The following is a 20,304-nucleotide window of genomic DNA, read 5'->3' as shown; positions in this document are numbered from 1 at the left end:
AATGTCATAGTACAAATGCTGGATAGTTTCAATTTTGCAATATTTATTGTGTATTCTCTTAAGAGAACTTTTGAAAAAATTACCATATATTTTTCTAAGCATTTAAATGTTACAAAACCAAAATATTTTCCCAAAATAAAACCATGTTCAAAAGAATCTTGTCTTTTTTCTGATCCTCACACCGGCTCTAAATATGCCCTTCCTTTTGCCATGACCTTCAGTCATTTGGAGGTACATCTATTTCTGTCTTTGGTTTCCACCTGAAAAATTTCCATATTTCCTCTGTTATCCAGGTAATAACTTATTTGGAGCAGAAGTTTTTTTTCCCAGTATGTTTTTTCAGTGCCTGTGAACTTGATGACAGTCAGAAATGAATAACAATCTCCTAACATTCTCCTCTGTACTGAAAATTAAAAACAACTTAAGCTGTGGGTATTTCTTAGGTGAAGAGCACCTATTACCAAATAGATGAGGACTAATAATACGTTCACCAAAAACACCAAGAAGGCTGAAAGAGAGAGATTTAATTTAACTTAAAATATTTATTTTTTTTTCTTTTCTGGCTGGCCTTCAACTCAGGTTTACCTGTAAGCTATTTTGTAGCCCATACTAAAACACTGCACAGAAACAAAATTTTGGCATTAATTCTGTCTAAATGCTGAGAAGATGGTATACATGTAGGGCTTGATAGATAATTTAAATGGCTGAATAGATTGATACAGACAGGAATGAAATTATTCACTGGTAACATATTGCGACTTATTTCAAAAGCTTTCATCTAATTCAAAAAGTCTACCATGAAAGACTGAAATTGGAGAATTATACACATTAATCATGCAATGGCCTTTTTAATGTGAATGATAATTTAGAGACTTTTTACATGACATTTAATTTATATTTATCACAACAGAGTAACAACAATGGTTACATGTTTGGGAAATAAACAGTGGTAATTACAAATATACTTGGAAATTGAAGTGCCATGTCTTGTTTTTTTCATGGTTTTTTTCATCAATTTTTCCTTGTTCAGAGAAATTGAATATACTGGCATTTCTCATATCCTCAGTCTATGCTGGCACTTTGTTAATACGCCAGGATAATTTGTCAATTAGAAAGTGAGCTTACTTTTAAAATAAACTGTTTTTTTTTTTTTAAGTTCTAAGCGTGAGTTTTTTCACCTTGCCTTTCTGAGAGGGAGGACACAGGAGAGCCGAATGTGATATCGTAGCCCGCGTGTTTTATTGCAGCACTTTACTGTAAATATACAGCCTCTGGAGAGCCACACCACGCCTTCGCATTTCCCTGCATTTTTTGTTTTCCTCATGCAGGCCAGTATCATATATTCCACAAGCAGCTCTGGTGCTTGAAGAAGGTCATCTTGAAGGTACTAACATGGTTAAAGTTGAGGAAAAAAAGAGTTATAAAACTGTACCCTGGGCACGCGCCACCTCTGCACTTTTAATCCAGACTTGAACTACCACCCACTCTACCGCTGACGCCATGGCCCGAGCCTTAATGCAGGGGATTTAATGACTGGTTGGAGACAAAGGGTCATATGTCAAAGAGAGCTGAAAGCTGCTACACCTCGTTGATCGACTAGAGGGGGTTAAGATAGCTGCCACAATGGAAAACTAACATAATGCACACGTGCGTTTCATCAAGATAGAATTTCTGTTTACCCTTATTACAATGAACTTCTGTTTTCTTCCTTAATAAGATTCGTGCCCGCTCGCCAGAGACCACCTGAGAACTTTCTGCGCAGTGGGCAGAGTACAAAGTTTCAACCTACGCTGCCTCCACTACTTATGCCAGAGAGACCCCAACACACAAATGATTAAGCTGAAAAGAGATTTCTTTTTTCTGGTGTTTTACCGAAGAGTTTATTAGTTCTGTTGGAAAGGTCAGGCTCAGGAAGGAGAGAGGTGGGATCTGAAGGAGAGGACAGTAATGACTGCCCCCTGAGGAGGAGAAGGAGGAGGAGAAAAAGGAGGAGGCGAAGGAAGAAAAGGAGGAGGAGAAGGAGAATGAAGAAGAAAAGGAGGAGGAGAAGGAAGAGGAAGAATAAAAAGAGGAGGAGGAGGGCTGTTTCTAGGGCCACCAGAAACCCCGTGGGCTCCGGTCCCCTCCGCTCCGCCAGGGGGCGCCCGCGGCGGGAGCGGCGCTCTCTCCCCGCCGCCTCTCTGGTGCGGTCTCTAGGGTGCCGGCGCCGCCGGGCCGCGCGGCCCCGCCCCCCGCGGTCACACCACCCGCTCGCCCGGCGCTGCGTCAGCCCGACAAGATGGAGACCGCCGAGGAAGGTACCGCGCTCCCGCCGCCCGCCTCCGCGACCCGGGGCCGGCGGCGCCTCCGCCCGCGCTGCCTGCCAGGGGGAGGGGAGAGGCGGGTGTTGGGGGCGACGCGCTGCCCGGTAGCCGGTTGGGCTGGGCGGGGGCTGTTTACGCCCGGAGGGGCTTTGCCTTACCGGGGTTGCAGGTGCCCGGGCCCCTCCTCCTCCGTCTCCGCCGGGCCCGTCCGCCACGGCGGGAGGTGCGAGGGGAGCGGTGGGACCGGTGCGCAGGCGGTGCCCCTTACATAACGGCGGCCGTTGGGAGCCGGGGGTGGGGTGGGGTGGGGGAGGGGAGGGCGGCGCTGTGGGGACACCCTGGCGCGGGGCTGGCCGGTGCCGGGGCTGGCCTTCGCCAGGGGGGCCCGTCGGAGCCTCCGCCGGCTGGCACCTTCTCCGGCTGGGGCTTTGCTGCAGGGGGTTCGGGGGCGAGGTAGGGGTTTTGCGGAGGGGGATCCCGGCGGGGCAGGCGGAAGGCGTGGGGCTTGCACAGAGGAAGGGGCCGCCCGGAGTAGGTCCTGTAATATCCACTCCCGCAACTTAGCGAGTCTTAAATTTCCACTTTCAGCGGTATAATAATAATAATAGCAGCTTTATCTGCTGGTGCTTCTTTGGCAAGGTTGGCTTTGTTACATACGCTGTAAAAAAATCTATTTGGAAGATTGAAATAGTGAAGCGATGCAGGAACTGGCACGTTTCTCCGTCTCTTCTGTCTCTCTAATACATAGTAACTTACCTCATTTTTAAAAAAGAAGCTGTTAAAGAGATCATAGTCATGTTTTTTTAATGTGTAGTTTCCTTTTCTTAAGAGTATTGCTTTACTGGAGGCCAAATGTGGATATGTTTAATCAGCACTTTCGCTCTGCTCAGATAATGTTGAGGAACTACGTAGCTCAAGCTGGTAATGCAGAGCTTTCATAAACCAGGACATCATATTATAGCGTGAACCAAAATAAATAAAGGATGTGTGTTGTGCTATGTTTCTTGCAGTATTTGAGCTTTGTTTGTCATCTTAAGCAATAACTACAAATACATGTTGCAGTAGCAAGGCAGTTCCAAGGGAAGTGTTTTGTGTCTTGGCTTTTGTTACTTTGGCATCATTTCGAATGTAGCTTTTTTATCTAAAGGCACTTGACTTTCCGGCTTGAGAGTATTAAAAAGAAAAAAGCTGGAAGAACATGAAACACCAGATGAAATAAGACAGCACCTTTGTAGAAATGTCCGTTGGGTTGTGCTGTAGACGTCTTTAGTACTTGTGAGAACAGATGGTTTAGCAAACTTTTTTTTTTAATCTAACTACCTTTAAAACTGCTTGCTGCCAATCTGTCGTGCCTCTGTAGACCCAACAGTTACTTATACTGATGAAATTAACAATGTCAAACTTTGATTGCTTGGCCTCTGGTTGCCCAGAAAAATCTGGATTGTAGCAAACTGTGAAGTGGATAATCAGAAAAGAGCAGCTGAGTTCCCACCACTCTAGTAGCTGGTAAATCCATCTCAGTGGATTTAATTCAAACAGCATAGTTGATAATTTGTTACAGGCTGTCAACAGTGGTAGTCTTTGATCATACCTGCTTTTACAGGGCTTAACTTGGTGGACAGAGAGACCAGGAAGAGAAAGAAGAGGGGGCTGTTAGTTACGTCTTAAGGTGTTGTCTCCTTTAACTAAACCTTCATGTTAAACTCTACATTTGGAATTTGGACTTTTCTGTTTAAATAGATACATAAACACACACAAAAGCACATGTAGCCTTAGATATTATATTGTAGTCTTATCAATGTTACCCTCGAAAGCTCTGAGTAGTAGGATGAAGGTCTATATGCTCACTTTCCATAAATACCCCTAGAATGTTACAACTTCTTCTACAGTTTCAAACTTCAGTTCCCACTATTAGAATTGCACAACGCTTGCCAGAATGCTGAAGAGACTTCCCAAGGTTAGAAAGCTTTGAACGCTAGCAGCAGCAAAGACTGCGTTAGTGCCTTAAGGAAGAGGAAGTGCGTGCTCTAATAGTACTGTGTGCCTGAATTTCTGCTACAAAGTGTCAGATGGGCTTTCCTAACTATTGGTAGCCCATTAACAATATTATGGCCATTGTGTTTTTGTTGGGTTTTGTCCTTGACTGAATTGTATTGTGGAGCTAGAAAACTTAACTGAATGGTGAAAGCTCAGGTAAGAGAGGCAGTTTAGGGTAATAACGATCAGACTGAAGTGGCAGCTTCTTCTCCTTGGAATGAGTGTGAGAGTTGCATCTCTGTAGCACCTGAAAAAAACAGATACCATAACGTAATCTTCACTTTTGGATATTACGGTGATGAACATCCAGTTAGAGAGGTGATAGGCAGAGAATAATTCGCCAGGGGAACAAAAAAGAACTGTATTACCCAAGGTCATGCTTTCCAAAACATATGCATGATGAATAGGATGCAAAGTGTGCGTGCAAGTAGAAAAATAGCATCTATTACACAATGACATTACCTCTGAAGATGACAGTAGGTCATAAAGTGCATAGCTTTACATATTGACCCTTAGCGGGGTTTATTGATTTGAAGCTGTCTACTTCTTAACAGTCTAGGTTGTTACTCTTGTATATGTTTATTTGGATTTATAAAACAAGGGTGTCTAGAAGTTCTCATAGCCTTTGAAAAAAATAATATTTAGACTTGAGTTATTTTAGTAAGCTAACAGAGGAAATCCTTTCCCAAACAAAGAATCTATTTGCTTTCAGTAAAGCAAATTATGCTTTCTCCCAACAGTCTCGAGAACAAGTGGACAATCTGCTGTGAAATCCAGTGGCCCCTTAATGAGTGGGTTCGGAGAGCTATGGGGGTCTTTCAGAGAACAGTGTGCTTTTAACTTGCTGTCTTTGGTGCCGGAGAGTATTCTTAAAGCAGCCGTTTCACGTGCTGGCTTTAGTGCTTGTCTGACGCTTTCTGAGGCTGATCCAGTGTACCAAGTTGCCAGCTTACTGTAATGAAATAGGTGTGTTTGAACGAATGCTGCAGGACGGTGGGAATGCCACAGCTAGTGGGTAGAACCTGCCTGTCAGTTGAAGAGACCTGTCCTGTGCAGCCATCGGGAAATACCCTCTGTGATAAAAGAATCATTTGTGAGATGAAGTAGCGGTTCTGGTCATTCTCATTGGCAGAGAAACCAGGGGTGCTCGGTGTTTGCAGCGATATATTGTTGCTTGATATGGCTGTGATGGAAGTTCTCTTTATGTCTCTCTGTAGCATCATTGTTGTGGTATTTAATACATGTTTCTGTTAATTCTAGGTTTTTGGCCTACACGAGTGAATTCAAATCTCTTATAGATAGAAGATTATTTCTTTTTCTTTGTAATCACTTAAATTCTTATGCTTCATGTGTTAAAATTGTTCGAAGACCATGTGAACTATGGATATGGTCATTTTGTGACCTCTTTATAGAAAAACATTCGTATTTTAATGTTTGGTACCTTTTAGAACTCTTTGTAGAAAAACATTAACTTTTGGAGATTTCAACCAAGAAAGAGGATGGGTGATTCAGACTTGAAATTGCATGTTTTCAGTATCCTTACACCCGTTGGTATTTTTCTAACAAAGATCTCTGATGCGTATCTGTTACGCTCTTGCAGGTTTGCTGAGTGGCGGTTGATAGAGAAATAACTAACAAAAGAGAAAATCCAAAACTTAAATCTTCTATAAAAATGGACATTTTATGTTCATTTACTTAATAGAAGTAGGAGGAGGAATAAAGGGAAGATACCATTCATCTTTCAATAAGCAAATAAAATGCTTGATTTTTATTTATACTTCATTGTGTGTTTAAATGCTGTGGGTAACTGAATGGTATTAAAGTAGGCATCTCTTCTTTAGAGGGAGAGGTTTACACTCACTTCTTTGCCCACAAGCATCTTGCAGTCTTTAGTTCTAAGAAACTATCAAAAAAAAAGACAATACAGAAGGTGCAGGATCTATTGAAATATTGTTGATATTGAAACTATGAAATAACAAATAGAAAATGTCTTTCCTCTTGTGACTGGACTGTAGACTGCTAAATGGATGGCCGTATTCAGCTCAGGTAGCAAACTCGGAAAATACCTATTTGTTTGTTATGATAGGGTTTTTTCCCTTTCATGTAGAGCACGAACGAACATCCATGTTAGATTCAAGAATAGCAAATGGTGTGTTTAAGTAAACATTAGTAAATCTCTTCTGCTCAGCCTTGCTTTTAACTTGTTCAAAACTCAGATGGAATTTTTTCATTTCAAAGTCTCCAATTCCAGGAAGACTATCCTTAACAATCTATATGTTATTTTAGTGATAACTTATTTAGTCAAAGAACACCTCTGCATGTAGTTTTACTGTGTCTATTTCCTAGAAATCTTAAAAACATAATAAGACATGGTTTGGGGGTTTTATAATGTGACCAGGCAGATAACATTCTTGTTGCTTTTTCTGGTGATCTCTCTGTCTTCATGTCTTGCATCAGATGAAATCTCTCTTTCATGCTCTTTCAATTTATTCTGGCTTCATTTTGCTACATGGCAAGCTTTCTGGAATTTAATTGTACAATTTGTCTTGTAAATTTGAGTTCTTTAAACAGTAGTGTAATAAGCTTTATGTCCTTGTCAGCAGATATATGCAGAGTCTGTCGGTCTGAAGGAACTCCTGAGAAACCCCTATATCATCCATGTGTGTGTACTGGCAGTATTAAATTTATTCATCAGGAATGGTGAGTTCTGTGTTTGTGGGGGTTTTAATTTTTTTAATTTTTTTTTTAATAAAACACATTAGCATGTTTCTAAAAATAATACGAGTAAGTGGTAAGAAAATCCAATTTTCAGTGGAAATGCGTTAGGGGTTTTGATGGTTTTTTACATGATGGCTCATTACAGTTTTAGTAATTATATATGAAAAGGAAGTATTGATAATTGTTTGTATTCAGGACTACAGTTCTGTTTGTATGTCAGCTTTATGAAAACTAAGCAGAAAAATCAGTATATTGGGTTTTTTTTCTGCCCACTTATAGTTGTGAATAAAAAGAATATGTAACCTCATAGCAAGAAATAAAAATACCCCAGTACTTTTTGGTCATTTTGAGGTGTATGTTTGATCAGGGAAATGCTAAAGTGAAAACTAATTCTGGTCTATAGCATGCATACCTTTTGATGGTATTTTAATAGATATTCTTTCACAAATAGAAGAGTCTGAATCTTAGCCGTGTGCATATATGTGTCGTATCTTGAAATATTTGTAAGGATTGGGGTCACTAGTAGGTGTCCATCTTGGGATCTGTGCTTTGAGTTATTATTATTAGCCTTTTCAATAATGTATTCAGAGAATGTAATTTATCAGTAATGTAAGTGATGTAATTGAAGAGTCGCTGTTACTCGCAGTCAGCTTACCTTTTTTTACTCTTTGAAACTTACTTGATGGCCTAAATGGACTTAATAAACATGCTAATTTAAGTCCTGCTTGATAGTACCGACACCCTGATTTATGTTTGAAAACAGAGAATTGGTGTTTTTTCTGTAATGGAGGGATAAGGTGGAGAGGTGTAATACTGTGTATTAATATGATCACTTTTTATTGCAGCTTAGTTCAGTGGCTTAAACACAGCAGAAAAGAATACTGTGAATTATGTAAGCACAGATTTGCTTTCACACCAAGTAAGTATGTTTTACTGCTCCTATCTTTTCAGAATTTTTCTTTTGTTCTGTTGGTATGTATGAAGTGATTACTTTTTCATTCACCACGATAGATCCATACTTGTGTTTTAATTTCGGTATTCTTGTTAGAATTGCAGTTCTTATGCATATTATTGCAGACTGTGTGAATTGCTTAAAAAATGGATAATCTGGTTCTTTCATAATCTTACGTGAGCCATAAAAGAAGTGTTATTCTATACCTTTTCTGACTGCCTCGGTCCCGTTCTTTTGTTAACAGTGTTACGTGTATGGCATGATTTCAGCTTCATTGGTGAATTTGGGTGTTCGGAAGTCTGAATGTTAAGGTGAAACCACAGCAAAATCTGAATTTGAAAATCAGTTTTCAGTTACCTTTGAACTATCCAACTACACCGCTGCCACGTGACTACTGTCAGTTTCGATTCAAATGATCTTGGCAGATAATGCAAATTATAATTATTCCACTTGCATTTCAGTCAAGATACAGTAACTACCAAGTATTACATCTCCTTTTATGTTAGACTCAACTGAGTTAGGCAACTTGTGTTGAAGAATGACTGTATTTTTATATAGTTCCCAGAGGATTCTTAATTACATTTTAACCAATAGTAGTAGAAATAAGTGAGGTCCTTCGGCTTGGTGACAGGCTAGGCTCATTATTTATTATTGCTGTTGCCAACGTATTGCCTGTTGAACAGGTAAAGTGGTTCTTGTGCCAAGTATTTTTCTCATTAAATTTGTTTTTGCTGATTAATTCTTCACAGCTCGGTTCTTCATGGTGCAGATATGTAATTTTTTTTTTTTAAGCAGACAACTATCTGCACTGTAGAAGCTGTCTTGAGTTGGGAAAGATAATGAGGTTTGACTTTTAGGTGTGTGGTGCGATAAAAATCAAAGCTCCGTTTCAAGTTAGCTGGTCCCAGTTAGAAGGACAGACCGCTCATCCCATCTCCTACTACCCTTTCACCTTTTTTGTTTTTTGTTTTTTTTTTTTTTTTTACTAGTTTTGTACATTGGTAGGGAAAACTGAGGCTAAGGAGCCAGGTGGTTTAGTTCATGTATTTTCTGTTCCAAAAATCCTGTAATTCACCTTCCTTCTGTATATTGAACCTCAGAATTTTCCATTTCTGCCAACAATTAATTAAACACATTAGGCCATTTTTTAGATGATCAGCAGTGAAATGTGCAATGTTAACCCTTACAACTGTGAGGGGAACAACATATTTTATGTTGATCGTAGCAATGCTTTCATGTTGTTTTTTTTTTTAAATGCTACAGAGACCTGTATAAGAAATATGAGAGATGTCATCTGCTTGCAGGTTTTATTTGTTAAACCTTTTTATAAAGGCATTACATTCTATTTGGAAGCTTTGCAAATTAAGAGTGATCCCCAATTCTGGAGCTCCCTACAAGCTAATTAGCCACTTCCAAAATTGCGGAATGCTACTAGGTCCTCTACAGAATTTAGTGTGCAAGACCATAAAACTGCATTTCAGTGGTTTATTAGTTGTTAAAAAGATAGCAGACTTTCTAGTTTGGTTTTTTTGGGGGGGGGGGGGGAAAGACAAAAATGTATAGTGTTTTCCTTAGGCTATAGAAAAAAGAGGATGAGAAGTTCTAAATAAATCGCACTTTATAAGTGTGTTACTGTTGATACTAGAGAGCTTATTCACCGCCCTTATTCAACCCCAGGAACAGAGGGGTTCCTGCAGAAGTTTAATCCCTGACTGACATAGGTGTTACCAGCACAGCTTGTAATGTAGTTGCAGATTACAAACACGTGAGAAAACATAATGGAGTTACTGTGGCTTAAGTTACCATTTGTCGTAAGAGCCTTGAAATTAGTAGCAAGTAAATGTCTTTCTCCCCCATGTAATAGGGTACTTCCTCCATGTTCAGCCTCTAGCAAAGATCTGCTTATCCTCCTGTCACACACTTGCCACTCCCCAGACTGAGCACCTCAGCTGATAATGTTTTCTTCTTGGCTTTCCATATTGCACAGCATGGTTTTGGGGTTTTTTTTCCCTACGAGGCTGCACACGGTGGTAGCATATGTCAGGTACCTAGCACAGGTTCCTCCAGCCCTCTACCCAGCCTGTCTTCGTTTTTCCCTCGCACCCAACACTCCTGCAGTTATGGTTTCCTTAGTTTCTCTCATCCCTCTTTATTTGGAAGATAATGTGGATGCTGGATCTGCTTGTGGGGAAAAAGTCACAGGTGTTGGAGAGACAATGATATGGCAGAGGTGGGATTGATGTATATGCCAGTTATCTAAAACAAAGTTGGATCTGGCCTATGACCATGCCAGGTTTAAAGCACTTTAAGATAAGTTAACTCACCACAGGATGTGGTCAAATAAATGCATTTGCATAATTAGTATCTGTCCTTCAAAAGACAGGCACTAACTTGAGAATAATAGTACGGTAATACCAGCAACTCCTCTTTTAGTTTAGCTTGGTTCGCTTGTTAAGGCTGTTGCTTTCATTCTGTCAAAAATGCTCTTTTGCTAATATAACTTTTTGTGTATAGAGTATCCATAAAATATTCCTAGTGCGTATATTCTCTAAGTGCTTTATTATCTTTAAGTTCTGTAACATCCTGTGACTTCTTTAGCACCTGAACTACTAGGTTAGTTACTGTTTGGAAGGAATAAAAGAGTAGAAGATTCAACTTGCATCTTGGCAGGTGTACAGAGGAACTGATTTTTCTTTTGAATAATTGAATCATTCTCTAAAAATGTTTAGTCACGTAGGCAAATGACTCAATTTTTCAAATGCACACTTTGAAGTTAGATTTTGTATGTTTTAAAATTCATTAATTTTCTGCAGTTCTTCAGCTGCAGAAATTAATGCAGCTATTGAATTAATGCATGAATTAATGCAAATATTGAAAAAGTAGCTTTGGACTCTTTTCTTAATTATGTCAGGGTGCTTGTTCATTTTTAACTTGTATGTTTTCTTTCTGAGTTTTTAAAGAGCAACTACTCTATATTCTTTTCCTCCCCACACATGCACTTTCCTTTGTCGTGTGCTAGGATGGACTTTTCTTGATGTCGCACTAAACATTCATAAGCACTGACCCATGAAAGATGGTGACTCTCTATTTCCCATGAGAAGATAGTTTTCAAATCTTCTCTTTTCTGTAGAAGCTAACATTAACATAAATATTTTCAAAAATACAAATATGGAAGTAGACTAACCTGATCTTTGGCTGGAGGTTGGGATGTGTTCATTCCTCTGCTTCCTAAGCAGCTGTATTGCTGGTAAGCGGTTGATACAACGTCACAAGCTTAGTTAATACAAAGTCTGTAAAACAGAAGGAAGCCATGTGGGTAGGATGTTCTTCAGTTTATAAATTATTACCTGAAATAAGCTTTTGATTTATGCTGGCAAAGTTACTAATTCAAGGCTTGCATGCGCTTGGACCTCACTGTTTGTATCGTTGTGGTTGTGGTTTCTTACTGTTCTTCCTCTTTCTTGTTGCTTGCCACCTTTGTAACTGTTAATAGGAAAGTTTGTTGGATCAGGAACTACTTGTTCCTGTGAATCATTTGGATTGATTGAGCTCCCAAGATATCCTATAGCACACTGAGATTCTCAACATTAAATACCAAAGGTTAGGGGTTTTTTAATTAATCCATAAACCTTGATACTTTTTTTTATCTTAAAACCTTCTGAATGCGACTAGCATGTTTAGCTTAATGTGAAAGAGTTCATGGTTCATAGATTTTAAGGCAAAGAAAAATAAGTATCACTGACATAATTGTAAAATATTAAATTATATATTCATATTTTTAAGTAACTTTTGCAAAAACCATTGCTTAGTAATTGCATGTTTGTAATAACACTTAATTTATTAAGTTCCAAACTTTTGGATCTTTTGTTTTGTACAAAATGTAATTATACTGAGTGACCCATTTTGTTGGGCTCATCGTTCGAAGTAATTAAGGTTTTATTGAAGGATATAATGGGCTGATTTTTTTACCTGTTCATTTTGACAAACTTTAACACAGTAGTTCACAGCCTCAGCATTTCTACAAAGTATAGTTTGGAAAAACATAAACTTCTGGAACAAAATACTGCATGCTGGCACAGAATTCAACATCTCTGCTGCCAGCTCCAGGGTGTGGGGTAAACATGCAGTTGAGATACGTGTGCGTGTCATTTCATATATTTTTGTTTCGTATATTTGTGTGGCTTGCATGAGAAAGGGTGGTGTCTTTTTCTCATTTTACCTTAGCAGTCTGGAGCAAAGTCTGTATGTCTGTGAGTGTAAAACATAGAATGGTGTGGATTGGGAGGGTCTTTTGCAGATCATCTAGTCCAACCTAAAGAACAGCTGGCAACCTGTGTTTTACCAAACCAGTGCTTTAGCCCATAAGCTATAAAACACACGCTTTTTACTAATGAGTCATATAGTCTTATTTCATGGTCGGTGCACAAGGATGATTGAGGTGGCGTATACATGGCTTGCAAGTGTAATAATAAATATAAAATCTATCGATAAGAGGACTGTAAGCGTGGAGATTCTGTGAAGTAGGCGAAATGACAGTTTTACCTAATCAAGGAAAAACAGTTTGCTTTCTTCCACAGTAGGCATGCACCTGTTTAGGTTATGGGCAAATAAATAGGCTGACTTGGATGGGGAAAGAGTGAGAAATGAAATAGGACACAGTTACATTGTGACAGCTGTCGAGAAAAATAAGACTATTAAAAAAAAGTTTGAGCCTTCATAATAAATAGTGGTAGGGATTTTTTGACACAGCATGTGTCAGAACGCTGTTGCTTTTCTAGTGTCTTTCTGCAGTTCTGCTTCCCTCACTGAAAAGTAAGATGATGCATTATAGGAATGGACTTGTGGGAGGCGTGAAATCTGTTGGTATAATATAAACTGGGAAAATAATATAGGATCTTCATTTCTTTCTAGGGGGGAGATTTGCATTTTCAAAATGTTACTGGCCAGTAACATGAAAACTATGGATAACTTTCTTTGTATTTTATACTAGTTCATAATGATCATGTATCTGACATAAATCTATAAATGTTTGCATGCTTCAGAAAGTGTCCACTTTTTACCTTGTGGCGGAACTAGCCATAAATGCAGGATATAAACATATTTAAACCTGCACCTATTCTCATTCATTGGTAGTAAGCTCTTAGGAGACAGGGAAAGTCTTGGACCATTGCTCTGGGACCAGTTACATATTGCTGATGATTGGTTGTGGAGGTGGATTTGTACAGGGATTCTACTGCCGGTGTTGGACAGGAAAGAGGAGCAAGAGAATTTCGGGAGGAGGAAGAGCCTGATGTTCTCTCTGTATTGGTCCTTTTTTTCTGTTGTGCAGCTGGCATTTATAACTGCAGAGTGCCTGTGCTCCTGATGTTGCTCCTCCTTTTTTTCTTGTTTTTTCTTTTTTTAATACAAGCAACAAAAGTGATGTCTGAAACTGTCCAGGTTTGCTAATATTTATAATTATCATTACATCTTATGTTATCAGAACGTGGGGGTGTTCAAAAAGCCCCTGTTACTGCTCAGATACTGCTCTGATGAGAGCTTCTTTCTTTACTGCCCAAGTTATGACTTAATATTGCTCATGTCCCCGTGCAAGGGAGACTGCGGGCAGTATAGTTTTCATCTGGATTAAGTTTTGGTACTTTGAAAAGATTGGGAGAGAGAGGTTAAATTGAAAGTGTTAGTTTGTTTTATTTCTTTGTAGGTTTGGTGGGAATTGTAGCATTCAGGTTCAGCAGATTGTCCCTGTTGTATTTGTCAAAGTACAGTGATGTGATGTTTGTACTAAATAGCCTCTGAGGAAATGGGAATGATGAGAAAGCTTCCTGTAATAAACTTAAAGGTATCACTTTGGAACCTAGAGCACTGGGAACTTTTTTTTTTTTCCATTGTCCTGTTCTGGATTTTTTTGTCACCTGAAATCTGTTGACAAACTGTTTCCCTGAAAACTGCTAATTACTGTTGTCTGCTTTCTTCCTTAGTTTTTCTAGGAGAAGGAAAATTTCTAAAGACAGCCTTGTGTTTTTCCTGCCTTATTTGTGTCAGTGTAATAGGAGATTTTTGTCCTGAGCTGTCTGCTTTGGAGAAACAGAATTAATATTTGTGCTCCTGAAAAAGTTAGGCCCAAAGGAGGGTGGAGGGGGTAGGGAGGGTGGAACAAAAACCCACCACCCAGCCAAACAAAAAAACCCAACCCACCCAAATCTAGTATTCACAAGTAAAATAGCAATTACACTGCACAGGTGTGACTTGAGTATCCAAAAAGCTTTCTAGTAGTTTTCCTATGGCCTGGACAGCTCAAAGTTGAACTAAAGGTATGAAAGCTCACTTATGCTCAGCCAAAGTCTGTTTGAATTTCATGCTGTAATAGGAAAAAAACCAAAAAACTGTTGCTTTAATTGGCCTCTAGTAAGGAGATTTTTATTTGGAGGAACTGTGGTAAATAATGCAGGAAATTGAGTTGGGAAAGTTTACTAGAATGGGAGTTAGGGATGGAGGAAGGAAGAGGAGGACAAGTGTGCCTAAGGGAATGAAGAGGATGTGCAGTGCGGTGGCAGGGGTCAAAGTCTCAGGCCTCACAGTGGTAGTGGGGAGTGGATAAAAGGGGGTGGAACGTGGAGAGAAAATGGCAGTAGATGACAGGCACAAATGGGTGGATTAGCTGTGAAAATCACTGGCAGCAGGCTTCAGTGTTGCAGTGTGCTTGCACACCAGGGGTTCCTGTCATGCTAGGAATTTTTACATTTCACCTACCCGAATGTTGTAGGACAGAGAAGGGCTTTATCTTATCATCATGGTATAAAGCTTCTAGTGATAGCAGCTTTATGTTTTGAGGTGTGGCAAAGCAGAGGAAAAACAGCAGTCTTCCCCCACCCCCAGCTCCTGAAATCATCAAAAATCGCCAAATTGTTAAAATTTAGAGGATGTAGCTTGTCTTCTGTGAGTAGTAGCTATCTTGTGCATTTATTTGAATGCTCAGCTGTAATCCTGAAGCCTTTAGGAAAATGAGTATGTAGAGGTGCTAACATTGATAACCACTTCAGCTTTACCAAGTTAGGATGGGCATCCTTTTTTGCAATCCTTTGTGTGAGTGTTCAGTGATTCTGAAAGATGCATTTTTTTCAAAAACTTTAACCCTCCCAACTTCCCCCTAACAAATAAACATTAACTTTGCTTTAATGATTTTTCCTGTAGCCTCTGTTGCAATTCCAAACTGATGATCAAAATAAATTTTTTTGTAAATAAGAATAATAAACCTCAAAGTATCTGCTGAGTTCAGTTATGTCTGACTGATACCATAAATGTGTAACACACATACTCTAGGTAGGTATTCTTTTAGCACTCTTAACAAATATCTGCTGCTCTCCTCTGATAATTTTCCAGAATGTTTGTTCAGTGTGAGTGGAGAGATCATTAGTAAATCTTCAATTGGCATTTTCTACGGTACTTACAAATTGTATACTAAATCTGTTTCTGTAATAAGAACACCATAAATTGGTAGACAGTCAAAATACATTTGTGTTCTGCTTTCAATTTACTGCTCTATGTTCTTTCAGCTAAACTTCCCTAGTGTTATTTTTAGTCCTTTTTTTTTTTTTCTACAAATTCCAGTTCCTTGCCAGATACCTGACAACTAAGAACCTTTGAAATTTAAAACCAGTTGCTATTTGTCTTATGGTTACTGTTTTTTTGTTACTTTGTCAAATGTAATCCGCGTGTTGAAATGCACCAAACTCTCCACATTCTTTGGCTACTTCTTCATGTTGATGCTGCTTTTCTGTGTTCTTAAGTTCTCTTTACAATACAGAAACTTCGGGAAGTATCCCTGGAGAGTAAAGAAGAGGGTTTTAATCCTGTAGGGGCTTCCTCTCTGAGATTAGTAAATGGATGATTAGGAATGTAGGTGAAGGTAGCAGCGATGTTTATTAGAGAAAAGGAGGGGATGCAGGTAGATGGCATGAGGTGGTATTTCTCAGACTTCTAAGTCAAAGGATTGTCAATGAGAGGGGAGAAGTCTTTTCACTAGTACTTATAAAAATTGAGTTTCATTGTGTAGTTAAAAGTGTGTGATGTTTTAAAAAATAGCCCATTAACTAAATGTGTTAAAAGTCTTCAAGCTCAGCTGTTTCTAACATAACTGTTAAATATCCAGGCAGCAATGTCTTTGTGCAATTCCTAACTGTAGTTTATCTTATTTATTCAAATCTGTTATTGATACTGTGCATTACCACTTGTTGGCATCCGTATAAGCACGTAGAAGCTAACTGAATATAATGAAATTGTTAGAGATAGATGTTTTCTAACTGTTTGCAGAAGAAGCAGCCCTGTCACTGTTTTTCTTGGCTTTTGAGTAGGGATGGGTTTATGTAATATATAGGTGTTGAATTTAAAAAGTCAAGAAAATTTACTATTACGAAAATGTTTATACGGGCTGAGACATTTGCATTATGTTCTATAATAGCAGTGACCTTAAAAGAAATCTTGCATGGTATGAAATAGGTATCTGTTGAAAGTAAAAGTCATTCTGTGTAAATTTCAATGTTTGTAGTTACTTAATCAATTCCCTTCAGATTTCCTGTCTCTGTAGTGCTTTCATTTTGCTGATTTTTGTATGTGTGTGTGCTCTTGGATAGCAAGTGGAATCTCACTTATCTAGCACAAGCAAATTGACAGTATGCAAAGTTGCTAATTGCTCTTCTTTCTTGAACTAGGTTTATAAATAACAGACAGGGGTGTCTTTGAGGTAGTGCTGAGTGGGAGGGCTACTGAACTTAGAATCTGATTTTTCTTGCAGTCTTGAGCTTATTTTGATATAATCGGAATTTACAATTGATAAATAAAGCTATTAAGAAAACTTCTCTGAGTCAAAAACTAGCATGGAGTTTATTAATTTTCTCATTCCACTCAGTACACAATGTAACAAATGCATCGTTAAGTTGTTTTTTTTTATTTGTTTGGGGTCATCTCTTGGGAATCTATAAAATATGCTTATTCTTTTAGTAAGCTTCTGCCAAAAGCAAACATTTTGTAGTTGGCAAGACTTTTACATAAATGCTTCTTTAAAGGAAGAACTGTTTCATAAGTGCCTTTTCTACACAGTTTATTCCCCAGATATGCCTTCACGGCTTCCAATCCAAGACATCTTTGCCGGACTGGTTACGAGTATTGGCACAGCAATACGATACTGGTTTCATTATACACTTGTGGCCTTTGCATGGTTGGGAGTAGTACCTCTTACTGCATGTAAGTATTAATTTTTTGTACTGTAATAATCTTATATGCAGGAAAATATGTCACCTCCTGCAACAAAGTTTTGTGAGACCACGGTTGGTTTATTTAAAAAAAAATAAATCATAATTTCAAAGACATTATTTCACTGATTTTTCACTCAGAAGTTCTAGCTATTTGACTCTTAAGCCAGTAGTGCAATGCAGGAAGGTGTTAAGAGATAGAAGAAAATGCATAAAAGGGATTTTAAACTTCTTATTCCAATAAAGGGCTTCTTTTCAATCATCTTCTTTAAAATCTACATGGAAGTTTTTATTTGATACCATTTATTAATATTAGAATAGAAGAATTGTCCTAGTTTTTCTAACCATCCATAAATGAAGGGGCAGGCTTTTTTTAGTATGAAAAGTGAAATTCCTTTACAGATGTACTTAAATTGATTAGTAAAACTCCTCTTAAAAAATCTTAAACAAAGTAGTAAAGGAATTTAACAGAAAAAGAGAGCACGCTTAAATTACTGTAGTGTTCAGTTTGAAATTCACTTTTCAAATACTAATGGAAAGAGAACGATTGTTTCAGCAAGCTAAAAATATAGAGAAGAGGAAAAAAGGCAAAAGGTATATAGTGTTCAGTCAAGGAAATGATTGGAAGTGCATCTTTTTACAAAGAGTAATATATGCCTTGAATAAAAGAGCAGGGAGTTAGTAAATGCATCTCCCTAGACAGTTTCTCAATATGTTCTGTGCTTTTATTTGTAGCTGGCACTGGCTTAGTTTGAGAATAGCACAATACTGGCATTAGCTATAAAAGAGTGATCCCGTTTCTGCAGTCTGTCCTTCCTGTGCAAGAAAAAGAGCTTTTCTGGGCATGGAGTAAACAAGATTTACCAACTGCGCTGCATTAAAACTAAAAAAAACTGCAAGCTTCTTCCTTGGATTTTTAGATGAGTCTTGGTTTTCTACCGTTGTCTTTCAAAATGCAAATGTTGTATACTTTTCTTACTAAAACTTCTGAAGGACAGTAAAATCATATTCAATAGATTAATTAAGGTAGTTATGTTTCATAACTGTCTGAAAACTTGATGCTGGCTCTTCAGTAATACTGAAATGTTACCAGAAGTCACCACCTACAATTTACTTACATAAGACTTGATTGGTTGGTTGTTTTTTTTTTTACAAATGTCCTTTCAGGGTTTTAGTACGCATTTACTAAGCCAATATAACTGACTTCTGATTTTGATTTACAAGTGACTGTTTGTTTTTTTTTTACTTTGTCTTAATTTCTATCTCATAAGATTGCACGTGTACCCCTATTTGTGGATTCCTTTAAGAATTAATGTACCGTGAAGGGTAACATATTTACAAAGGAAGGTGTCCAACATGACAGGGACATTCAGTCTTAACAAACCCTGAAAAATCCATTTACTTTTGAAATTTGTTAGGATCTGGCTTGTGGATGTAATTTTGTGTAGGTCTTGTTTTCTTACATTAAATGCTTTTAAAGTAATCTTTAATTTTCTGTAATATTTAAATATTAATGTAATCTTTTGCCTTCCCTGTTTCTGTCATATGGCTCACATAATGGTGTGTTGCTGGCTTCACAAGAAGTCGTCTTGTTATTTTATGTCAGGAAGAAAAAGGTGCGGCATAAAACACTTGTCAAACATACCAAAGGAGATGCATGGTTGAACAAATCTGTGTTCCAGATTAACGTGCTAGTCATGCAGTTATCCCGTTGTGGGATAAATTCTACATTCATTTTTGGCAACTTCACTTTACTGCATACCCATCTTATATGGTTGAGTAAAAGGAATTTATCTGTCTCTGCATACCCTCAGCCTCATCCCAGCAGGCTGTTGCTATTCTGTTAGCACAAAGCATATTTATGTTAGTGGATGAAAAAAGCCAGTTATACAATTTGCTATGATCTGTTCAGAGAAGTAGGATTAATTGGGCCAATTGAATCTAAAGTGGTTTTATTCTTTGTGATATTTATATTTAGTTGCACGGTTCCTAGAGTGAAATAGCCAAGGTACCTATGCAGTACACGGGGTAAGAAATAGGTGTGTACCCACTGAGTAAAGTGAATGTGTACACTAATCAGTAGGAAGTGCTAGAGTGGGAGTTGGGTTGTCTGAAGTGCCCCCTTTATCTATAAAACACCAATATAGCTGAAAAGAATGGTTGTATACATGTTTCATGTAATTGTGTAGAGGTTAAAATGGTAGAGATGTATAATAGAACTACTTAAATTGGAATGAGTAAAGTATAAATGGAGTTGCATATGTGAGCACCAGAAGAACCAGCAGAAGAAGGGCTAAAAGGAGTATTTGCTGTTTGCCAAAGAGCACCGTATATGTAATTTCATTCAAATTAGGAGGGAAAACAAACAGACTAAAAATAAGGTGTCAAGAAGGAGTTATAAGATAGATAAGGAAAAGAGGAGAACTGTGAATTTTGCCTCACTCAAGAGGGATGAAAAACAACGGGGCAAAGATTCCAAATGGCATCGCCTCAGTAAGAGTATGAAAGGCAAGTCTAAAATCAGTTCATAAATGCCAATCAAGAATAATCCAAGAGATAAGATAAGGATTTACTAGCTGGTGTGCTTTGTCTTGAGTGTTGTCCACAAGTGATCCTGTCCAGACCCCTTGGGCATATGTGTTTTAGTGCTTGTATGAGTGGGCAAGTGAAATCTGTGAGGAAAAACAGCTTGCTTGGAGATTAGTTTGCTTAGAGATTTTGTGTAATAAAGTCCCCTCCCTCATCCATAAGATCTCACAGTGAGTTTTCTTACACTGGTTTCTTACCAGTGTAGTGTAATCAGGAGTTGTAAGGCTTGTATTCTTTGACCTTTACAGTCTGCTAGAGTTCACAGCGGTGTCTTGCCCCTTTGAAGTTCCCCCACCATGTAGCTAGATAGTAGGCAGAGGCAAACTATTGAATCTCACTGGCAGCAGAGGATCAGTACCATCTTGCTAAATTTGATTTGGTGACTGTTCAATATGAAATATGCAAGTAGTACTGACTGCAGTGAGACTGAATGCTTTCATTAGATCAGCTACAGCCA

The 20,304-nt window shown here is 38.4% G+C and overlaps 1 protein-coding gene across 4 annotated transcripts in view; it reads left to right on the top strand.

The window, feature by feature from the left end:
* The first annotated feature begins 2,204 nt into the window (after positions 1 to 2,204).
* MARCHF6 (membrane associated ring-CH-type finger 6) overlaps positions 2,205 to 20,304 on the top strand; it is a 55,424-nt gene continuing 37,324 nt past the window's right edge. Inside the window, exons 1-4 of one of the 4 annotated variants that reach the window (XM_063326154.1) lie at positions 2,205 to 2,297; positions 6,944 to 7,040; positions 7,904 to 7,977; positions 17,107 to 17,250. In XM_063326154.1, the coding sequence (XP_063182224.1) occupies positions 2,279 to 2,297; positions 6,944 to 7,040; positions 7,904 to 7,977; positions 17,107 to 17,250 (334 nt within the window). In that variant the 5' untranslated portion in view covers positions 2,205 to 2,278. Of the gene's footprint in view, positions 2,298 to 6,940; positions 7,041 to 7,903; positions 7,978 to 17,106; positions 17,251 to 20,304 lie in introns of all 4 variants that reach the window. The other 3 variants (XM_063326156.1, XM_063326153.1, XM_063326155.1) reach the window with 3 other exon arrangements.

This window comes from Chroicocephalus ridibundus, chromosome 2 (genome assembly GCF_963924245.1).
Source record: "Chroicocephalus ridibundus chromosome 2, bChrRid1.1, whole genome shotgun sequence".
Lineage (NCBI taxonomy): Eukaryota > Metazoa > Chordata > Aves > Charadriiformes > Laridae > Chroicocephalus > Chroicocephalus ridibundus.
This window is presented reverse-complemented; position numbering and strand designations above follow the sequence as displayed.